This window comes from Sparus aurata, chromosome 23, assembly GCF_900880675.1.
Source record: "Sparus aurata chromosome 23, fSpaAur1.1, whole genome shotgun sequence".
NCBI classification, from domain to species: domain Eukaryota; kingdom Metazoa; phylum Chordata; class Actinopteri; order Spariformes; family Sparidae; genus Sparus; species Sparus aurata.
Genome location: NC_044209.1, coordinates 398,134 through 420,034, shown reverse-complemented (window position 1 = coordinate 420,034; position 21,901 = coordinate 398,134). Strand labels below are relative to the sequence as shown.

Below are 21,901 nucleotides of genomic sequence, written 5' to 3'. Positions count from 1 at the left end.
CGAACTGAAACGATTACTCGAGTAACTCGAATAATTTGATTACAAACAAATGGTCGAAGCAAAATCTCTACATCGAGGCTTCATTTAATTCCTATCACCGTCGTCATGTGGCCTGTTTAGCTCAGGGATCATTTTTCCAAACGGACTGTTATTGCGGACACACACCACTACGTTCACAATTGAGCTGGCGCTATGGCGGAGACCCAAGAAACGTTCTGTAAAAGAACGAGAAGGTCCAAAGTTTGGGATCATTTCACAATTAAAGAAGATGGTAACAAAGTGCAGTGTGTGTACTGCAAAGTAGAACTGGGGTACCGTAACAGCACGTCAACAATGATTCAACATCTTAACCGAAAGCATCCAGCTGTTAACACCAGCTCACCAAGTGTCGCAGACACAAGCTAACTTAAACATTGATGTTAGCTAATTTAACGTAGCCTACCATCGCTGGTTAGAATGTATGGTATTTGTGGAGGCTGTAGCCAGATGTCGGTCTAGATATCATGTTAAGATGTGGAAACTAATTTGTGTTAAATTGCAAGAGAGTAATAGCAACACCAATATAACTCCTTTCCACACACACACACACTCATCTCGACTCTCTCATTCTCCCTCACACACAGCCCTATCTGCCTCATCTAGCTACCTTTGGCAGTTTGTTTTGTGATTACAGCTACTAAGGCCAAATTGCCTGGAATTCTTATTTATATTTATTTTCATATACATTTATTTTTTATAAATTGTATACCTCTTTTGTTATGGGGGTTATTCTTACATTTTTGTTCATTCTTTATTCTCAGATGGGTTGTTGCAGGAGGTGCAATCCCTTTTCTCTTTTGTCTTAAGAAGACAAAACTAAGGCCAAATAGCCTTTAGTTGTATTTCATAGTTTTACATGTTAAACACATTCCACAGTAAGTTGAAAATTGAAATTACTGTATTATTTGTTTCTGCAATGTCAGTTGACACTTAAATGCACTTATTGCTAAAAGTTGCAATAAAAAGGGGCTTAGTTTTGAAGCCAAGAGTTTGAGTTGGAATAAATACCTGTATATTTTTTTCAGGAATAAAAGCCAATTGCTTGTCTATTTAACAGGCCTGTCGTTTTTATGTAGGCCATCTTTATCAAGCAGATCACAGACCACTGATTTGCAGGACAGGTTTAACAAAATCAATATTTTGTGAAAAAGTCAAACACCAGTTAATTTGATATGCTGGGGTCATTATTTAAAAATCGACAGTCAACCTTCATTTTCCTGGGAGATTCTGTCCCTGGTGGAGGTCAAGTTTAGAGAGTCAATGTGGTCACTCAACTTATGAGTGAACATAAGAGAGTTGAGTTTGTAGTTCAGTAGGTATATTTCAGAAGCCCACCAAAGGCAGCTAACCTAATTTTGTTTGTCTTTGTACAGTTTTACTCCAACTCAATCTGAGTGATGCTAACACTGGTCCTGTTAATAAAGTGCTCTGACCTGGACAGAGCTTTTTTTGTACAATTCACATCAACTGAAACATGAATTGCAGTACTTTATAAAACAAAACAAACAATATACCTATTCATTCTCATTTCATTTATAATGCTACAACCATTTCATTGTATATATTTCAGATTGTATACTTTACTATTTTATTATTTATTTGTATTTTATTGTCTATTTTGATATTTTATTTTATTTTATTTTAATGTCTACTTTAATATTTTATTTTTATTTACATCTTCATCGCTTGTTTCCATTCATGCTTGGTTCTATTTCTAATTTGCACAGAGCATTGGAACAAAAAAAAAATTTCCCTTAATAAAGTACTTAATAAAGTATTCTGAATCTGAATCTGAATCAGAATACATCTCACTTTATTTAACCTGTTGTAAGCTATGTTATTCAGTGATCTGTTGGTGAAATGGTTTCAGTGAATTGAAGTTCCCTCTGACATGCATGTGTAACTCTGCGTGTCTCAGAATCTGATATTTTGGACACTGGCAGACCTGCCTTTGCCTTAGTCGGTCATCCCCGGTCATGCCAAAGATTGTCGATTCTGATCCCTGACCTCGCAAGTAGGGACCTATTTTTTCCGCGATCACGGAATTGCGGACGGAATCGCTGAATTGGCCAATTAAAATGGAATCTATTTTTTAGCGCGGAATATCGCGGAATTTGACATAATTTCACTGAAATGCTGTTTTCGTGTGGAAGAGGAACGTATGTCTGAAGAAAACTGCACGGAGGGAAGCAAATCTGGGTGTCAAAACAAGCCCCCTTCACAGACTGAGCCCCTCCCCCTTGCATGCATGGCGAAGCGGCTGGCCACGGCTCCGTCTTCGTCTGCGAAAAAACTGAGAAACTGGACATTAACCCGTCAGTACAGAGCCGTGCAGTTCCCAAACGACTTGTATGTGTCAGGTGAACTTTATTCAGTCAATGATAACATATAATTTTCACCCTTTATTGCTATAACAATGTAATAGGATAACTGAATATAGGTAATTGAAAATAAAAGATGATTAATAGCTGATGCATTGTCAGAAAACAACTGATCCCACAGGGGAATCTGGCTGACGTGCACATTCAATAAGATTAAAAAGTATTAATTTCGGGACATGTAAATCAAGATATCAAATTCCAATAGAAGTGGAAATATTGTCCATTTCCTTTCCCTGTTTTTTCCTTTTTCTTTTTTAACTGATCTTTTATTTAATTTACATGTTCAAAATAAAATAATCAAATCAAAATCATGTCTGTACAGCCACACAATATGTATCATTATTATTGTTATTGCTGTTGATGATGATGATGATGATGATGACAATAATAATAATAATAATAATAATAATAATATTTACATCAGTAAATGACAGGGACATTTAAAACTACATGCGCAAGCTGTGTTTTTTTCTTCTTTTATTAATAATAATCCAGTGTTTTGGTTTTTTTTTAACGAGGAGAGGTGGAGAGTGGGCTCAGGGGCCGTCCACACGGACGAAAACAATCTTTTTTTCTACGTCTTCCTCGGCACTGTTCAAGAAAATTTGCATCCATACGGATCCACTGAAAACGACCGAAAACGCTGTAGTTCATATTCCAGGAACTCCAAAAACGGAGAAGAAGAGACGGAGCATGCGCATTAAGCTTGCACGCTGTAAACAAACAGACAGTAGACGGAGAGACCGAACACAACAAGAATAAGATGAATATGGCTAGTGCAAGGAAACCAGAATCGTTCGTGTGGACCAATAATGAGGTCAAACTGCTGCTGCGACTCACACTCAACTACATATATATGTTCTGTGGCACAAACACGAGCATGTAGTCCGCCATAGTTGTTGTTGTTGTTATGAGATTTCGCGGGGTTTATAGGACGGAGGCTAGAGGTCGAGGGTTAGGGCGATGGCGTAATCGTTTTGGAAAGTCTGTGGATTCGCCGTCCACATGAAAACGGGAGGGCTGTGTTTTCGGATTTTTCCACCCTGAGACCCGTTTTCAGGCACCGTGTGGACAGTCGGCCAAAACAACAGCCACAGCAGAAAGTCTCGTAACTTTCCAAAGACTTGTGGCTTTTAAACTCCTGCATTGTGTAGTAACTTACACCAAAAACAAGGTAACTGACGATGTCCATGTATGTGCATGGAGGTAAATGATCCAGGTCTCTGTGCCATTCCTCTGCAGGGAGCTCGTATGGGTCGATATTTTGGATGTCCGAGAGCTTCTCCAAATACCGCTGTTATGCGCTTGGTGTGAGCTTGTTCCTGTAAGGTCCCTTTTCTTTCGCCTTATCTTTTTGCATTGCTTTACTTTCTTCCTTTTCTTTCTCGTATTCGTAGATCCGTCTCTGTCCCGCCGAAATAATAAATGCGCAGAAATTAAAGAGCTCTGGACTGTTTAGTCGCGCCTCTGTGAAGTTCTGCAGGCGTTGCCCCTGACAACCGATAGCGTCTCCTACCATCATGGCCGACCGGCTCAGACCCCACCCAAATCAACCCAAATCAGCACGTGACTCCTCAATCTCAATACATGTGTGTTTTCGCAAAAGAGCGTTTTCATCTGGACGGCCTCAGTCTTGTCTCTTTAGAAACTAACGTTATATAATTTTGCGCTATGACGCTTCATATCCAGGTCAATTACGCGTTTGAAATGATTTATGAAAATAAATCGCGAACCACAATGGGCCACCTATAGAGACTATGAAGCCTGTTACGCTATTTCTGACAGTTATTAGAATAATGAACTTTAATATAACAACTTTGGCTGCCAGTATCCATTGTTTTATTTTCATATTAAGCTTGGCAACTGTCTCTATACCATTAGCGTTTGATGCAGGTGCTGCGCTGTGCCGTCTGTCAGCATACACCACTACGGAGGTAACGTTAGCGCCAGATTTGGAGAAGGTGCAACGAGAAACTTTGAGTTTACTTGATAATGACAGTACAACGATTTTAACAAGCACCGGGTAGATGTCAACCATGAAGCAAGCAACACTGATCACAGATTCAGGATTATCATTCGGGGTAGATGGATTTGTGCCGAGTTCACAAGTAAGGGCTCCGACTTTGAGTGGCATTCCAGTGTACTTTTTCTAGTAGGAGGTCGGAAAATTCCTACTTTCTTGAATGCAGCATTACTATGTGCAAGGGCCACTGTGAAACGCGAAAGCTGTTACTGATCAAATCTCAAGTTACTGACAGATTACTTCACAGAGGCACAGACCTTTTGGATTGTTCTAGTATTTGTGTTATGTGATTTTACTGTATATGGTTGGTTGTTAATATATATTTTGTGAAATTACTGTCAATAATTGTTTTAAAGACTATTGCAGTGCTCGTAGGAAATATGTATTCCTATAGAAAAGTGGGAGGTTAAGAAGCTTTTTCATGGATGGCCAAATGAGGCTGTGTTTGAAGGTGGGGCGTCAGGGATATTTAGGTTTGTTGTGAAATCTGATATTCCAGGGTATAATTGGCCGTTTTTGACTATTTTTGATTTTGCCATTATATTTCACCTTAAAAACTATTTAGGCTACTTGGTGTCATTATTTTCAGCACAACCTCACATGTGTGACTGTTCAGTTATTTTTTGATTTTGACATACTGTATGAACACAATGGACCTAAATCACAGTAGAAAAAGTTAGATTTTTTTACTGTGAAAACCACTAATATGTTTAACAAACCATTTTTTATTACTTATAATGCAAATATAAATTGTTGTTTGCTAAATATGTGCATACATGTTAAACATTTACAAAGTTATATGTAACTATTTACATTTAAATGCAGGCAATGCTCAGGTCTGCCTGAGCTCCTTCCAGCTGAATAAAGAGCTGCATTGCCTGCTCCACATTCAGCAGTCTCCTCATTGTTTTGACTCATTAATCAAAAAACCGACTCCACTACAACAAACACTACATAACACACTAACTATACACTCCAAACACGCTAAATGTCACAAATCTCTCAACTCTAAATATCGCTGTCTCTATCGCTGTCTCTACACCGTCCGTCGTTGCCTGTCAATCATCTGCCTCCGTCCCTCCCACAACTTCCTGTTCCTCAGCAACCAAACTTGCTGCTTGGACACTTTCGTGACAAAAGCCAGTTTTTACCATTTCTTGCACCAGACACAAAGCAAACGTGATGGCAATGTTTGCGAAAAAGCGTGGCGGACATTATTTACCCTAAGTCCGGTTTTGGACGTGCCGGTGCGTCCGGTCCGTCACCTCGGGAGGTGGGCCGTGTGGGTGGGCTAGCAGCTAGCTACACACGAACATCCGGACTCGGTCCGGACTCGTTTAGTCTCATTAATCCACAACAGTCAGTTTAGATGCACAGAACAGAACGGGACCGAACCGCTGGCAAAATCCCGGTCCAGCTGCAGGTATAAATCCGCTTGTTTCTTAAGGTGGGGGGTTGCGGTGGGCTCTGCAGTGATTGGCTCTGGTGCGCACGTGACTATGGTGGCTATGGTTAGCAATGCTAGCGGAATTTGTAAAGCATTTCTGAAATAATTTATTCACGGTATCATTGCAGTCCAAACAAATGCGACGTTGCACACCCTTGAACCACGCAGCAGCCATGTTGTAAGTCTCAGGTCAGTGTGATCCTGATCCGCAGAGATATTTGAGGCACACACACACACACACACACACACACACACACACACACACACACACACACACAGACAGACAGATTCCTTGCTTTTATAGAGAGATTATACTTTTATTTTGTTCAATAAAAGTGTATTTTCCTAAAGCTTGAGACACCTCATATGTAAGCTAGACAGACATTTTCCCTGCTCATTACTGTGCACAAATGTACTGTTATGTACTTAAGCTTAAAGAGCCCCTCTGGTGCCAGCAGACACATAGAAACCTCCCGGCTGGATGCACTTTGCTTTTGCATGCAGGCAAACACTCACCTCCACCGCTACAACTCCATTCTAGGGGAAACACTGTAATCTATAATTTCTATTTAATTTGTGTACATTTTAGTCATTTACATTTAAAACACACAGTTTTTGGTAGTAGAATAAGAGTAAAAGGTTAAAAAAAGGCGGATTCCCAAAAATTCAAACAGAAAAAAACAATTTCCCAAAAATTAAAACGGATATTGTAGGGCCCTACGCAAGTCTGTTAGTTGTATAGTGATTACTCTGATATTCATTTTAAATTTAAGCTCCAAAAAAAAAACAAGATTCAGTGTTGGTTGCAATCTGTCCATAATGTGTGTGAGCAGTGGATGGAGATGAAAAGACTCAGCAGGTTATGCTGACGCATATTTAAAACTAAAAATGCATGTTTTGGAATTACATGTGCTGCTCTCAGTGCTGTTTCATTGAAATCCGGCTCCTCACTGCTTGTCTTCAGAGCTTTATTTTTTTAGTATTCATTCTTCAAGCATGTTTCATGTTTCCTAACTCTTTCCATCTGCTCTTGTTCTTTCCAGGAGAAGAGGCAAGTGTGTTCAAGTGTTCGGTTTCCAGGGAGACGGAGTGCAGCCGCGTGGGGAAGCAGTCGTTCATCATCACACTGGGCTGCAACAGCGTCCTGCTGCAGTTCTCCTCACCTGCAGGTACACACTGACGCCCCAGTACAATTGGACCATTACATATATACATATGTAAGGCATACAGACAATAATCAGAATCAGAAATGGTGCTCAAACCAACCTACGATTGTAGAACTAGTTTCTTCTGTCAGGAATCATCAGAAAATCAAATCTCATTAATGTCTCTACATGGATGCATTCCTCAGTGGCCACTTTTAAATATCCCGCTCAAGCATCACATTGTCTTTGTTTTCTCTGTAAGCTCAGAGGCAGCCAACATGCTGGAGTTTGTTATGTAAGCAGTGAGCTTAGCTTCCCACACACTTGGTACAATTTCTATGAAGTGTGGTGAAGATCTAGAGAGTCTTGTCCTGCTCCAACAAAAATCCTTTTACTCCAATGATTCAGCTGATGGTTTGCTTCACCCCACCCCTGAACGGTAATCATCCAATCTTATCAAAGCAACTTTAACAAGACTTTGTTTTAACTACTCCTCATGTTAAAGCGGTATACATGGAGATGTAGTTACAACGATACAAGGACCAGATATTATTGGATACGCACGTTTTTTTTTCCCTCTCTTCAGGGGCGTAGGAATGAGTTTAACATTGGGGGTGACACATATCGGAAACCTGACAGATCCGCTAATGGTTTGAACAGAATTATGTCAAAAATTAACTACACTGAAGAATACTGATCAAAATTTGAATTCAGATTTTCTGAATAAATGTTCTTTTCTTAGTTGTATCTTATGCCTCAATGAACAGTCACAGATACAGGCAAAGGTTAAGGTGAAAGGTAAAAACAGCATCAAGAATTTTAACATATAAACCAACCTGTTTTTTACTCTCAACTGTGATATCCTTCTATATTTCCACGAACTAACTGGCCTGTGAAGGTAAAGGTAAACGAAAAAAGACATTAGAATAGATGTAATGAACTGATACATATCAATTCCTGTGTAGTTTTCTGTTACAAATAAAAGTTGGATAGCACTGTACAGTCCTGCATTCAATAATTTGCCCGCTATGTGATTTTTCAGTGTTAAACATGTGCCATGGCACACAAAAGGTTGAAAATCGCTGGCCTAGGCAAAAGAGCCAAAAAATGTTTTCCTCCTTAGCCACAAATTGCTTGCAAATTGACTTCTTGTCCATTAAGTCGGGTTTATCCTGATGGACATGACAGACAGCAACATGTTGATGTCTGTTTTGAGTCATTGTGGACCGGAGCCAAGTTTTGAGCCTGTGGAGGACACTAAAACTTCTCTCTGCCTCAGAGGATGAAACAGGGACTACCAAAAGCAACCTGACCAGGTTTTCCACTTGCCCAAAAAGTTTACGTACCTCTACAGGCAATCCAGGAATGATCCCTGCAGCCTCTGCACGGTTGCTAAATGAGTAGATGGGATGTTTTTTATATTATTGTTTAAATTAAACCGTGTTCACTTCTTATCACGTTTAAACCTTCCTCTCATGATCAACAAACTAAAATCATCTCACCCTTCATAATAGCACCTACCTGCAACTCTGCAGTGCTGGCTCTCCCTGCATCACCCTCACCAGTGTTAGCTTCCAGCTGAACTTCATCTGATCTCTAATATGAAAGCAGTGGAGATGAATAAGGTATAGAAAAATACTGATGGGAATGTCAACAATAAGCGAAAAACACACAGACAGACTAACTCCTTTCTAGTTGTGAGACATGTGTATGTGTCATATCCTCCTGGACAAAATTATTACCAACTCACATTTCCTTTCTTTCTTTTCTTCCCCATGAGAAAGAAATCACTTAAACTGAGCTGCTGCTGTCTTTTCATCTTAATACTTCTGACCTGTAGCCAGCTGCAGAGTCCCGCCTCCCAAACAGTCCGAGTTATGAGGGGGCGGGGCGGGCTGGTGACAAGATGCTGTGTTGCGCTCTCAAAATAAAAGCAACTGAGTTAAAGATTTCAAAATAAAACACTTTTCTCTTTCGCTGTATAATTTTTGGGTGGAACAAATGTCTGTCTCCAATATTTGAGGGGACACGTCCCCCTCGGTTCCTACGCCCTTGCCTCTCTTACTTTCTCTGACAAAAACTCTATCATGATGGTGACGTTTCATATCAGTCAATATCGATAATTGCTGTGTCTCAATTCAGGGTCTGCATCCTTCAATGTACCCGGCCTTTGTGATCTTTGAAGGCGAGTCCTTCGGAGAGACCTTGTTAACTGCGTCAACCATTGTTAAATGGGACAGTCTAGCCTTTGGAGCTATTTTCGCCATTTTCTCTTTTTCTTTCTTTTTTTTCAGGTGCGCAAAGAATCTTGGGATATGTGAGGCCATGAAGGATAGTAGTGGTGCATCCTCAAAAAAGAGGGTAAAGAAGGAGCATTTGTGGGGCAAATTTGGAGGAGCCTTCGAATTGGGACAGCCTTCGTGCGGCGTTGTGATATAATTGGCCTTTAAAGGATGCAGACCCTGAATTGAGACACAGCTAATATTTGATGATCTGTTCTTTTTTTTCTTTTTTCATTTTTAAAGATCAGGCAAAAAAAGATTTTGAAATGAAATTGAAAAGACTGCCATTGCTCTTTCCTTTCTCAGTAATTTTCCTATCTGCCAGCACTCATTTTCTCATTGCACACTCTTCTGTTGTCAGTCACTTGGCAATGGCGCAAATAACCTGCACATCTATTAAATGACAGGCTGTCAGGGAAAGGTGGATGTAAGAGTGGATGAGATGGATAAGGGAAACTTTGAGGTGCCAATGAAGAGGACTGTGATCTGTAGTTTCTCCAGTAAGCATGCAGCCCCTTTTTACTGATATAGAATTTAAGTTTTTTCAGAACATGATGCAGAAAATGGTGACAGTGAAGTTTGTTTTAGTGCGCTGTCACTTAGAAAAAAAATCTGTGGAATATCCTGCCTCATTACGTATCTTTGTCACAATGGGTGACACATATTTATTAATGAATATCAATATAAGTCAATATATCTATCAGGATGTTTTATTCAATGGTATCTGTATCAGCATCTGCTATAAAATTCCAGAATGAAGGGGGCTCTACCTCAGATATTGGCATGTCCAGTAGCTCACTCCATTAGTAATTTTCAAAGAAACATGTCACTCATTAACCAATTTAGTTTATGGGATTACAGGTTACTTACAGATTACAGAAAAAGTCGCGACTCGCCCATCCACTGTTTGGACGTTCCTCTCCTGCTGGTCCTGGACCTTACTTTAGGCAAATGTTTGCCGCTCTGTCCCACTCTTGATTTTGGAAATTTGGGACCGCGATTGTCATTATATCACCACTTTCACAACAGCCAATAAGAGGGATATCCCGGAGCAGCTGACAGTGTTGCCAGGCAACAGTACACAGCCCCATCCCTTGAGGCTAACATTAGCTAGCATAGACAGATATTTATACTGACTATGGCTGTCACTTTTTATTTGAAATTCAAACATTTGTTCAAACGAGGGAGGAAAATGTCATATCAGAATGTATGACCTGGTAGTAAAAAGAAATTACAGTCTTGCAACATACCGTTTGAAGTACACTACTCACAATAAGTTGGGGATATTGTGAGAGACTCAGTGGATTTCATACATACAGTGTTTGTTTCACTTCAGAGAGTTTTGGGATAAGGAGGCAATTGTATTGGGGTGATAGACACACCTCATTTTGTGTTTTCCACGTAATGGTCTCACTGTGTACAGTGTGCCTTACATATTGGGGCCAATACCAAAAAACTAAAAGACAACCCTTTTCAATGTGGCATCAATTTCAACATTCTATATAATGGGTATAAAAAGCTGGTATTGTCCGTAAGTCATTCCAAGTTCATCATTCAAACAGCCATGAACACACGACGTCACTTAACGGACGAGCAGCGCCACCTGGCCATAGCGCGCCTTCGGGTCGGTGGCAGGCAGTCAGATGTTGCTCGTGAACTTGGTGTGTCTCAAAGTGTCATCAGCAGACTTGCATCAAGACACAGAACTACTGGCAGAGTTCATGACAGACCCAGGAGTGGAGCCCCACGAGTGACAGACCGCAACGATGACCAGTACCTAAGGACCTATGCACTCAGACATCGCTATGCAACTGCCACACAGCTGCAGGCCCAGTTACGAGATGTGAGGGGTACTAGGGTTTCCAGACAAACCATTCGAAACCGACTCCACCGCTTTGGCTTGAATGCCAGACGACCGTTGCAGGTGACTCCACTGACACCAAGACACCGCCGTGAACGTTTGCAGTGGGCACAAGACCATGTGACCTGGACAATGCAGCAGTGGTCTACCGTCCTGTTCACTGATGAGTGTCGGGTCACCTTGCACAGAAATGATGGTCGTCAGCGTTGCTGGAGAAGGCGAGGTGAGTGATACACCGAGGTCAACATGGTCCCCAGGGTTTCCTTTGGTGGAGGAGGTCCACACCCCCAACTTTCTGTTCATGGATGATAATGCTCCACCCCATCGTGCCAGAATTGTCACAGCTCGACTTCAGGAAGTCGGAGTGCATCATATGGTATGGCCAGCAATGTCCCCTGACCTGAACCCCATAGAGCACGTCTGGGACCAGCTGAAGCAGAGACTGGATGATCGTACCCCACCCACACATGACCTGGCAGAACTGCGTGTAGCACTTGTGGAGGAGTGGAACGCATTGCCTCAGAACAACATCATGAGGCTAGTGAGGAGCATGAGACGTCGCTGTCAAGCTTTCATTGCGGCGAATGGTGGAAACACCCGCTACTGACATTGTCAATTTTTGTTATTTGGGGCTATCCTTGTTATTGTCTAAATTTTTGGGGTAATAAATATTAAACTAATGAAAATGGTGTTTCTTCTCATTCATTATTAGTAATATCAAAGGGAACTTTTACTTATTTCATTAAAATTCAGACCAAATAGGAAAAGCAGTCATGTAAATAACAATATCCCTAACTTATTGTGAGTAGTGTAGTTTGCCTTGTGATCCAGCAAAGGGGGGCTCTCAAACTTCACTATCAGCTTGACCTATTGCACGCCCTATTGACCCTTGACCTATCAATTCAGCTAGTAATGTTAGGTTGTTTGATACAAAAATTAAGGAAGAAATCTGATTTCACAGTAGGTCTTTAAGGATTGTGAACACTGCCTTAGTCCTAATCCTTAAATCCTTTTCTTTTTTTTCTCAAAAGTGAATACTGTTTGGAAATATGAACAGAAAAAGCAAAGTCTTTGTCCAGATACATACACTAAGCTGACAGGTGTTATGTTCGAATAATATAAGTCTACCTTTACGTTGTTCCTTTTTACAGTATAGCACAAGGGCTAATGAGCTCTACAGGGTTGATACGAGAAGGGTTGTGTCCTTACTTCCATGGGCTCAGCTGGTGAGGATGCTGACTGTCTGAAGTGGCCTTTTCACATACAATTTAACATCAACTTAAGGCACTCAGCAGAAGGGTCCTAATACTCTGTAGCTACACTCCTGTGTAAGGCGTGACCTTTAAGTGTTTATTCCTGTGTGAAAGGGGCTGTTTTGAATAAACTCTTCTCAAATACTTCCTGTATTCCCTGCTTCAGACTTTCAGTCCTTTTATAACGTCCTGAAGAACAGTCGTGGGCACAGCAGTGAGCGCTCAGCTTTCAGTGACAGAACAGAGGAGTCGTCTGCTGTACAGTACTTCCAGGTGAGAGGAACACACACACACCACTAGGGCTGCACGATATATTGTTTGAGCATCGCCATCGCGATGTACGTGTGTGCAATAGTCACATCGCAGAGCCTGCGATGTAGGACGCAAATGAACTCATCTAATTTCAAGGGTAAGGACAGTCTGCATGCAGAGCGATCCACCAATCACATTAGTTCTTAATCAGTGTTCCGAAGCAGACCATGCCCCTGCACATGGAGTGAGTCGCTGGTAACAACATTGAAAAATGAGCAACGAACAAGAGAAAATCGTGAAAACGAAGACTTTGTGCCAAAAAGAAAAGCAACGTCAGTTATCTGGAATTTTTTGGCTACAAGAGGGATGATATTGACCAAACACGTGTTCTGTGTCGACAGTGCCTTGCATCTGGTGCCACAGCAAGAGGTTACACAACTAATTTGTTTGACAATTTACGTCGGTGCCACACAGCAGAGTCCTGCACGGGTCTTATTTTGAAAACCCGCCCGTACACGGCATACTTAAAACTGCATCCGACCCGTTTTCCTACAGTAGCACAAATTACATTTCGCACCCGAGCCGACCCGCTATGAATTGTTACCGATGCCCGACCCGCACCCGAAGGAAAATTAGACGGACGTAATTTTTATAAGTGAAAGTAAGCCAGCTGGGGAATGGGAGTTCTGGGAGGGCGCAAGCACGCATGAATGAGCTCATATGAAATATAAATGCTTATCATTTTGAAATGCAGCATAACATAAAGTGCTATTCAGGTCATCTGATGAAAATTCCTGTATTTTTTCATATTGCAATATATATCGCAGGGTTAAAAAAAATTGCAATGTCAGTTTTTTCCAATATGGTGCAGCCCTACACTCCACGGTACTGCTCTTTGAGGTTCCATATATAAAGCAGACTTCAGGTTCACTCAAACATTTAGTAAAGGACCTGGGTCAGATTTGTGGGCACTTCGTTTGGGAGAGAATCTCTCAACTGTTCTAGACTAATATGACCCTAAGGAATAACATGGGAACTGTGCGAAATTTGCTATCCGGGACGAAACCCCCTAAAATGGCCACGCCTTTTTTGACCAACAGATGAATGGGGCATGAATGGGGCAAAAATTTTAACTTATAGATATCACCACGAAACTTCACATGTTGATCACTGAAATCAATACAAACATCTTTTGTATTGGAAGTCTTCATGGATTTTATGTTTTAATATGCAAATAGGCCATTATCTGATTAAACGTGTGCTAATTTGCATAACTTTCAGAACAGATATGTCAAAATTGGATAAAGCCAGGTTCAAAATTCTATCTGCATTTTGTCGATATTAACCACATATTTTTAAATAGGTAATTTTGGATATTAATAGTACTGGAAGAAAGAAAGCAAACATTTGAATAATATATACATTTTATTATTTCAATTAAAAGTTTGATAGATGTAGATGCTAGATAGATATTCCCCTTCTTGTCTGTTTGTCACCCCTTTCTTCTTGTCACTCCTGGTCTGCAATAAGTCACTGTTCATTCGGTGTGATGGGATTTTTACAAGAATTCCCTCCCTTGCACTTGCAGTACTTGCAGCAGTGTATCCCAGCTACCCGGCAGCGACAGCTATTCTTGTGTGCACACATGCCACATTTGCAAGGATCTGGCAGACCCTCAGGTTTGGAGATCACCATCTCGGGCACCAAGATTACCACCACTTCTTTCAAAACCATACATCTCAGGGTTCATGATCAAGGTGGCATCTCTAAATGGGGCTTGAACCCATAGCTGTACTTGATAGTAACTCCTCTGAATGTGTTTTTTTGCGTTAGCTGAGGTACATGGGGCTTTCTCCAAATCCATTTTCAAGGAACTATCAAATTCACTTAGTCACAGGTCATCAAAGGTCTCCGGGTTGGTGGATGGTTTGAGACACTTCACCAAGAATGTTTCTGCCATCTGAATCGTGCTCTCAGTTAGCTGTGGACTGGCGAAATGACTGATCAGAATGGAATTTTCCTGTTTGCGGACAGCATTCATGGCTGCAAGTTTGGTAGATATCTTGCTGGTTGTGTCACACCCAGTCAGGGCATGGAGTGCTGGGAGACACTTTGAGAGTTCAGCTCCTACAGCTTTGCAGATGTTATGGAGAGGTAATATTGACCTCTTCACTCCTGAGTTGCGAACCAGCTAGAAATCTTGGAGACCAAGATGTCTACAGTTGTCTGCGATGTGGTACAACAGACACACAAAGACATCTGTGTCACCGGAGGTGGCTCCATTACCACTAGTTGAAATGGGTACAGCGCCACCTATCGTACTGGGGTATGACATGCTTCAGCCAGTAATTCTATTTTCTCACCGGCATGTATACTCAGACAATTGCAGTTGTCTTATTGAATAGCTTAGTTGAACTATGGCTGTAATCCGACTAAGCTGTGCATGTAAACGTACTGACTGATATCACATGTGGGTGTGATATGCTCTAGCCTCAAGGAACGTGTGTGTGTGTGTGTGTGTGTGTGTGGTGTGTGTGTGTGTGTGTGTGTGTGTCATGATGCCAGGTTATAGAAGATGGTTAGTTGCATGCAGAGACCCTGAGTCTGTGTGAAGCATAATAACGTCGAATTAGCCGTCTAGGAAAGCAAACTACCAATAACTTTAGGTCACAATAACACCAAACACATAAATTGAACACATGTGCATCACATCAACCAGGGCTTAAAGTCCTGTGCTTAGCTGTGCAATGCTATGCTATCTAAGCCCAGTTCAGCGTTACCAGTCTTTGAAGAAAAGGTGCTGGTGGTTACAGTAGAAGGTTGGGGTTCCAGTGTTGAACAATGCTGTCCTTGCTGTGCAAGGTTTGATGAAAGGCGGCAGAGGAGAAAACTAGTTTCCTTTGCAAGGATAGCAGCTCGGTGCTAACCTGCTTGGTGTTCCTCAGATCCATAGACTTCGTCCAGTGAGGAGAAGTTCTTTGGGCCTGCTGATAAGGCAGCTTGCAGTTCTCCACAGCTTTGTTCGGCAGCCCCGTGGGGGGGGGGGGGTCGGAGAGGAGCCCTTGAAGATCCGGAGTTGAAGAAGTAGAGGGCGTTGAGTGAGAGAGAGCGAACAAAGAAGGCGCTGGGGTTTTGACTACCTGATCAGCAGGGGGTCTGTCACCCTGACCAACAGTAGCTCAAACCTCAATTTTGCACCTAGGTGTGAAGAATGAGAAAGAAAATTTTCCACTTTGAAAGCCACAATGAATGACTTCATCTGTTGGTCCCAACATATCCAAATATAAAAAGCTCTGTTTTGTCCGTCTTTCCGTCCAGCCAGTATTCTGCCCGACGCAGTAACCACAGCGAAAATGACACAAAGTTGTGTAGTCAAAACAAGGGCTACGCGATATATCGTTTGAGCATCGCCATCGCGATGTACGTGTGTGCAATAGTCACATCGCAGAGCCTGCGATGTAGGACGCAAATGAACTCATAGTTTCAAGGGTACCTGACACACACTGTGTATGCAGACTCTGCATGCACAGCGATCCACCAATCACATTAGTTCTTAATCAGTGTGCCGAAGCAGACCAGCCCCTGCACATGGAGTAAGTGGCTGGTAACAACATTGAAAAATGAGCAACGAACAAGAGAAAATCAAGAAAATGAAGACTTGGTGCCAAAAAGAAAAGCAACGTCAGTTATCTGGAATTATTTCGGCTACAAGAAGGATGATATTGACCAAACACATCTTCTGTGTCAACAGTGCCTTGCATCTGTTGCCACAAAGAGAGGTAACACAACTAATTAGTTTGACCATTTACGTCGGTACCACACAACAGAGTCCTGCACAGGTCTTATTTTGAAAACCCGCCCGTACACACCATACTTAAAACTGCATCCGACCCGTTTTCCTACAGTAGCACAAATTACATTCCGACCCATTTTCCTACAATAGCACGAATTACATTTTGCACCCGAGCCGACCCACTATAAATTGTTACCGATGCCCGACCCACCCGAAGGAAAATTGGAAGTAATTTTTATAAATGAAAGTAAGCCAGCAGGGGGAATGGAAGTCCTGGGAGGGCGCAAGCACGCATGAATGAGCTCATATGAAATATACATGCTTATCATTTTGAAATGCATCATAACATCAAGTGCTGTTCAGGTCATCTGATGAAAATTCCTGTATTTTTTCATATCGCAATATATATTGCAGGGTAAAAAAAAATCGCAATGTCAGTTTTTTCTAATATCGTGCAGCCCTAGTCAAAACACACAACCAGAACTGAAGAAATTTGAAGAAGTATTACGTTTCAACATTAACACCAATGCCATTGTGCTCTATTGATTCTGAAATGCATCAAAATCAGTCCACTGGGAGTTAAAATATGACTACTTTAGGTTTAAACTGCCACTTTGAATTTTGATATGGTACTTGCCTTTGTCATCTCAAATGTCACCTCAGAGTGTAACGTTATGTGAATTAAAATGTACATATTCTGCATCATTTGGATAATAACATTTGGTGTTCATAAGTATCCTACAATGTATTTTTATAGATTCAGCTAAAACTTCTAAATTGACTCAAAATTCATAAAAATCGGTCCACTGGGAGTTGAAATTTTGGTTTAAACTGCCATTTCGAATTTTGAAAATGTCAGAAATGAATTCCGCATCCTCAATAACCCCCAAAACCATGCCAATATTGTCCAAATCGGCCAAGCAGTTGCTGAAATATTGCCAATGTAGGCGATTAATGCTAATAAAGCTAATTATGCAAATTGCCAAACATATGCAAGTTAGCATCTGGCAGTTTCTTAATGCTGGGGACCCATACTGTACATTTCTAACATAAAACTTTGGTGTACTCAACATTTCTAGGTTCACAATGGGGCTCTATTGGCTGGAAAAATAGACTAATATGTCTAAAATTCTATTGAGGTTCTGAGCCTGTCGATCGCCAACTAGTAGTGAAATCTCCACAGATCCATTGATTTTGCTTGGAGGAATAATTGATTGCCAATGAAGTAAAGATAAAAATATTGGAAAAAAAGTGAGAAAACGCCTAATTTTTTTGCATTAAATTGATGCAAAATCATGTAGTAATGTGTTTTAAGAGTTATTTTTTCAGTGGATGTTGTCAGCACATGTGTTCTGTGTATCTGGAATCCATTTATTGACAGCCTAACCAACCCACTGAGGAGTTGAGGGAAAAAATAATTCTCGATATTTTTATGCAAAGTGAGAGCAAATGTTCAGTCAAAATCAAAGCCAAATATGACATGTGGGTGGGAATTTCGTCATTTTAGGGGCAAGTCCATTTGGCCTTCACTTTTTTTTTTTTTGTCAGGGGCACAAAGGCCACTGAGTAAAATTTGTTGATTTACCTTTCAGACTGATACCATAACATCCTAATTTATAATAAGACATGGATTATGTATTAAAACATTTTTTAAATACCAATATCAAGTTAATGTTACATTACAAAACAGTTTTTTTAAGTAGGGTTAGAGTGAGGTGAGTTTTGTGACACCTTACTGAATATTAGTGTTATTGAATATTTCTCCCAAATAGAAATTCCCCAAAATTATGGCAAAGCACATTTTTTCCAAACAAAAAAATTGTAGAATAACCAGCAGGAGACCACGGATGTGTGGAGTGATTTTGGTGGCACTACATTCTGAATAATAGTGAAGTTATTGAATATTTTTTGTAGTTTCTCTTTTCAGTGTTGCTCTTTGTAGACGTTCCCTGCGCCCTCGTCTCACAGCTGGCTGACCATACAGACCAGAGTTAATGTCCAGACGCTCGTTTTGATTAACATACGGTTGTAGCTCGTTGTCTATCGTACTACGGTAGGAAAGAGCCGTCAGTGGGGTTTAACAAGGTTTCCCTTATGAGTTATTGATCCGGGAAGTTCGAATCTGTGAATATATTTCCAACTTTACCGGACTAAATCCTACCACATACGTCAGTTACGTATCATGTCAAAACCGGCTGAGCTTGCTCTCTTTGCTGTAAGTTTCGTTCTTCTGTCTTGAGACGCTGCTGCTATTTGAGAGGCTTTCACGTGAGATCATCGTTATGATGAGACTCCACCTGCGCGAACCGCGGACTCACTGAAGTTACTGTGAGTGACTACTGTGCACTCAGGTGGCTGTAATTAAAGGCAAGCCCGCTACGCTGTCCGGTGGCCGTGCAATGATATTTTTTCACGGGGTATCAAGGCCAAAGTGTGGGGCAACGGCGGCCACCAAAGTGTTTGTTGAAGAGTGCCGGAGTGTCTGTTCCAGCCCCTCCCCTCTCTGTGCATGAAGGAGGAGGGGCGGGGGGAGCAGTGCAGAGAGCTCCGGGTCAGCGGTTTGCCCGGAGCAAGGATCACAGCGCAAATTTGAACTATATCGATGTATGCGATATGGTCTAATTCCATATCACATTTCAAAAATATATCGATATAAGTTTTATATCGATATATCGCCCAGCCCTAGGATACATACACTAAAATGGCCACATTTTTTTTTTTCGCGATATTTCCGGCAGAGCAGACCCTCCAATTATTGGTTCTTAGGGTCAAAGTTAACAGAAAAAACACAAATAAAAAGTATGGCAGACCATGTCAGGTTCAACCCATTTTTGAGACTTTGGCTCCCCCACTACAGGTACCTCAGCTAATGCAAAAAAACACATTCAGAGGAGTTACTATCAAGTACAGCTATGGGTTCAAGCCCCATTTAGAGATGCCACCTTGATCATGAACCCTGAGATGTATGGTTTTGAAAGAAGTGGTGGTATCTTGGTGCCCGAGATGGTGATCTCCAAACCTGAGGGTCTGCCAGATCCTTGCAAATGTGGCAAGTGTGCACACAAGAATAGCTGTCGCTGCCGGGTAGCTGGGATACACTGCTGCAAGTACTGCAAGTGCAAGGGAGGGAATTCTTGTAAAAATCCCATCACACCGAATGAACAGTGACTTATTGCAGACCAGGAGTGACAAGAAGAAATGGGTGACAAACAGACAAGAAGAGGAACATCTATCTAGCATCTACATCTATCAAACTTTGTGTAATTGAAATAATGAAATGTATATATTATTCAAATGTTTGCTTTCTTTCTTCGAGTACTATTAATATCCCAAATTACCTATTTAAAAATATGTGGTTAATATCGACAAAATGCAGATGGAATTTTGAACCTGGCTTTATCCAATTTTGACATATCTGTTCTCAAAGTTATGCAAATTAGCACACGTTTAATCAGATAATGGCCTAATGGCCCTATTCACCTGTTGGACAAAAAAGGCGTGGCCATTTTAGGGGGTTTCGTCCTGGATAGCGAATTTCGCACAGTTCCCATGTTATTCCTTAGGGTCATATTAGTCTAGAACAGTTGAGAAATTCTCTCCCAAATGAAGTGCCCACAAATCTGACCCAGGTCCTAGACTAATTAGTGTGTTTTAGTTTTTTGCTCTTCTTTTTTGCTCTTCATTTTTTTGTATTATTTAATGACAGGTTTCGAATCCATTCTGCAGTCTTTGTCAAACATAGAACAGTTGTCTCCTGTTAATTGCAGCCATGCTGACATTGTTGTTGGCTGACTATAGTTTCACAACTTTCAATAGAAAAGTCTGTTGGAACTTTTTGAATTATTTTAGTTTTACAACAACACAGCATTAAAAATTAAAGCATACAGATCTACTCTTCAAACACAGGTCCATTTAAGGGGAAAACAACTAGTGCGTGAAAGGAAGAAAGGTGTATTTAATGTTGGTCTTATAAATAAAATCCCTGTCTGTCCATACTAATGGGTATATGATGTTTCTTTGCATATCACCAATCGGATAACTGAATTATTTTTTTACAAAGATGAGGCCAGTATCAGTGATGTTGCTGCCAGACAGCAACCTGCCAGTCCGCACAAGGCTCTTTCTCTTTCTACGCCAATCTCAATATCAATTGGACCAATTCTTTGACTGCTAAACGGAATGACGGTTATATTTAACTAATTAAAATGTGTAGATATTTTTCTTTATCCTTACTTGTACAATGTTGACTTCATAGAAATACATATAAAAAAAAAAAATCAGTTTTTGTTCCTGTGTCTCTGCAGTTTTATGGCTACCTCTCCCAGCAACAGAACATGATGCAGGACTACGTTCGGACAGGAACTTACCAACGGGCTATTCTCCAGAACCACACCGACTTCAAAGATAAGGTAACCTTAAACTACAGTGCAAATTATAGTTTTATCATAATATGTAGCTTAATATTGGAAAATACTCAAAACAAATACTTCTGATATGAATCCAGTTTGGGCAGAGTGCAGAGGTAAAAACAGTGTTATTGAGGATCATGCTTCAGTGTTCAAACCAACCAAAATGTGAATGTGTGCCTGATGCTTATGAGCATCTTAACCTTCTGAATATTATCATACAGTAACTGTTTGCTAAAATAATCGTTCATTTCATTAGCTAATTAGCTTATGACCAGCAGTAGGATCCAAGCATGACCTCCGACAAGGTTGAGGAGCCTTTCATACACATAAGTTTGTGGGGATTCAGGTTACATTAAAAAACATTTTGAATGACTCGCCCATCCACTGTATAGCATTTATTCACTGTAGCGTATGGAAGTTTAGACTAATGTTAGCAGTTCTGTTATACTTTTTATTTGATTTAGGAGTGCTTACACTCCTGCAACCACAGCCAACAATAACCAAGATAGAATTTCATTCAACAAACACATCAGCTGCTCTTAATCCAAACGGACTTATTTTTTTTAGTAATGACAAGAAAACCTGTCTTCAGAATATGAAATATTGAGTATGTGAGATAAAAGGGGAAAGATGTTTCTGAAAACATTTCAGGAGCAAGGCAAACAGTGAACAAGATCATGTTTCATATTTGCTCATCACTGCCTGATTTTACAGTTCAATCAGTTTTTGAATTGTTGAGCCTTCCTTCTCACAGCACATAAACAGTGTGGTGGCAACATCCAGTTCTTTCTTTATTGCTTTGCCTCTCATGCCTCAATTCCACCAGATATGTGTCCGGGCCGGTTCCGCTCCATCACAGCTCCACCATGGCAGTGGGGCTCATGGATTTCACTCTAGTCTATGTTTTAACTTCCATGGGTCCACTGCACTGCGTATCTGCTTTGTCCTAGCTCTATTTTGGAGAATGCCAGAGCCACGGTGAAGCAATTCAGCGTAGAGCAGACAGGAAGTCACGC

The 21,901-nt window shown here is 40.9% G+C and overlaps 1 protein-coding gene across 6 annotated transcripts in view; it reads left to right on the top strand.

Moving 5' to 3' along the window:
• carm1 (coactivator-associated arginine methyltransferase 1) overlaps positions 1 to 21,901 on the top strand; it is a 41,058-nt gene that overhangs the window by 6,503 nt on the left and 12,654 nt on the right. For 4 of the 6 annotated variants that reach the window (XR_003982693.1, XM_030407774.1, XM_030407773.1 and 1 more), the window contains exons 2-5: positions 6,934 to 7,059; positions 9,725 to 9,817; positions 12,598 to 12,704; positions 20,781 to 20,885. Coding sequence is in view for 5 of the 6 variants with exons in the window: in XM_030407774.1 (XP_030263634.1) it covers positions 6,934 to 7,059; positions 9,725 to 9,817; positions 12,598 to 12,704; positions 20,781 to 20,885 (431 nt within the window). In the remaining variant the exon portion in view is untranslated. The remainder of the gene's footprint in view (positions 1 to 6,933; positions 7,060 to 9,724; positions 9,818 to 12,597; positions 12,705 to 20,780; positions 20,886 to 21,901) is intronic. The other 2 variants (XM_030407776.1, XM_030407775.1) reach the window with 1 other exon arrangement.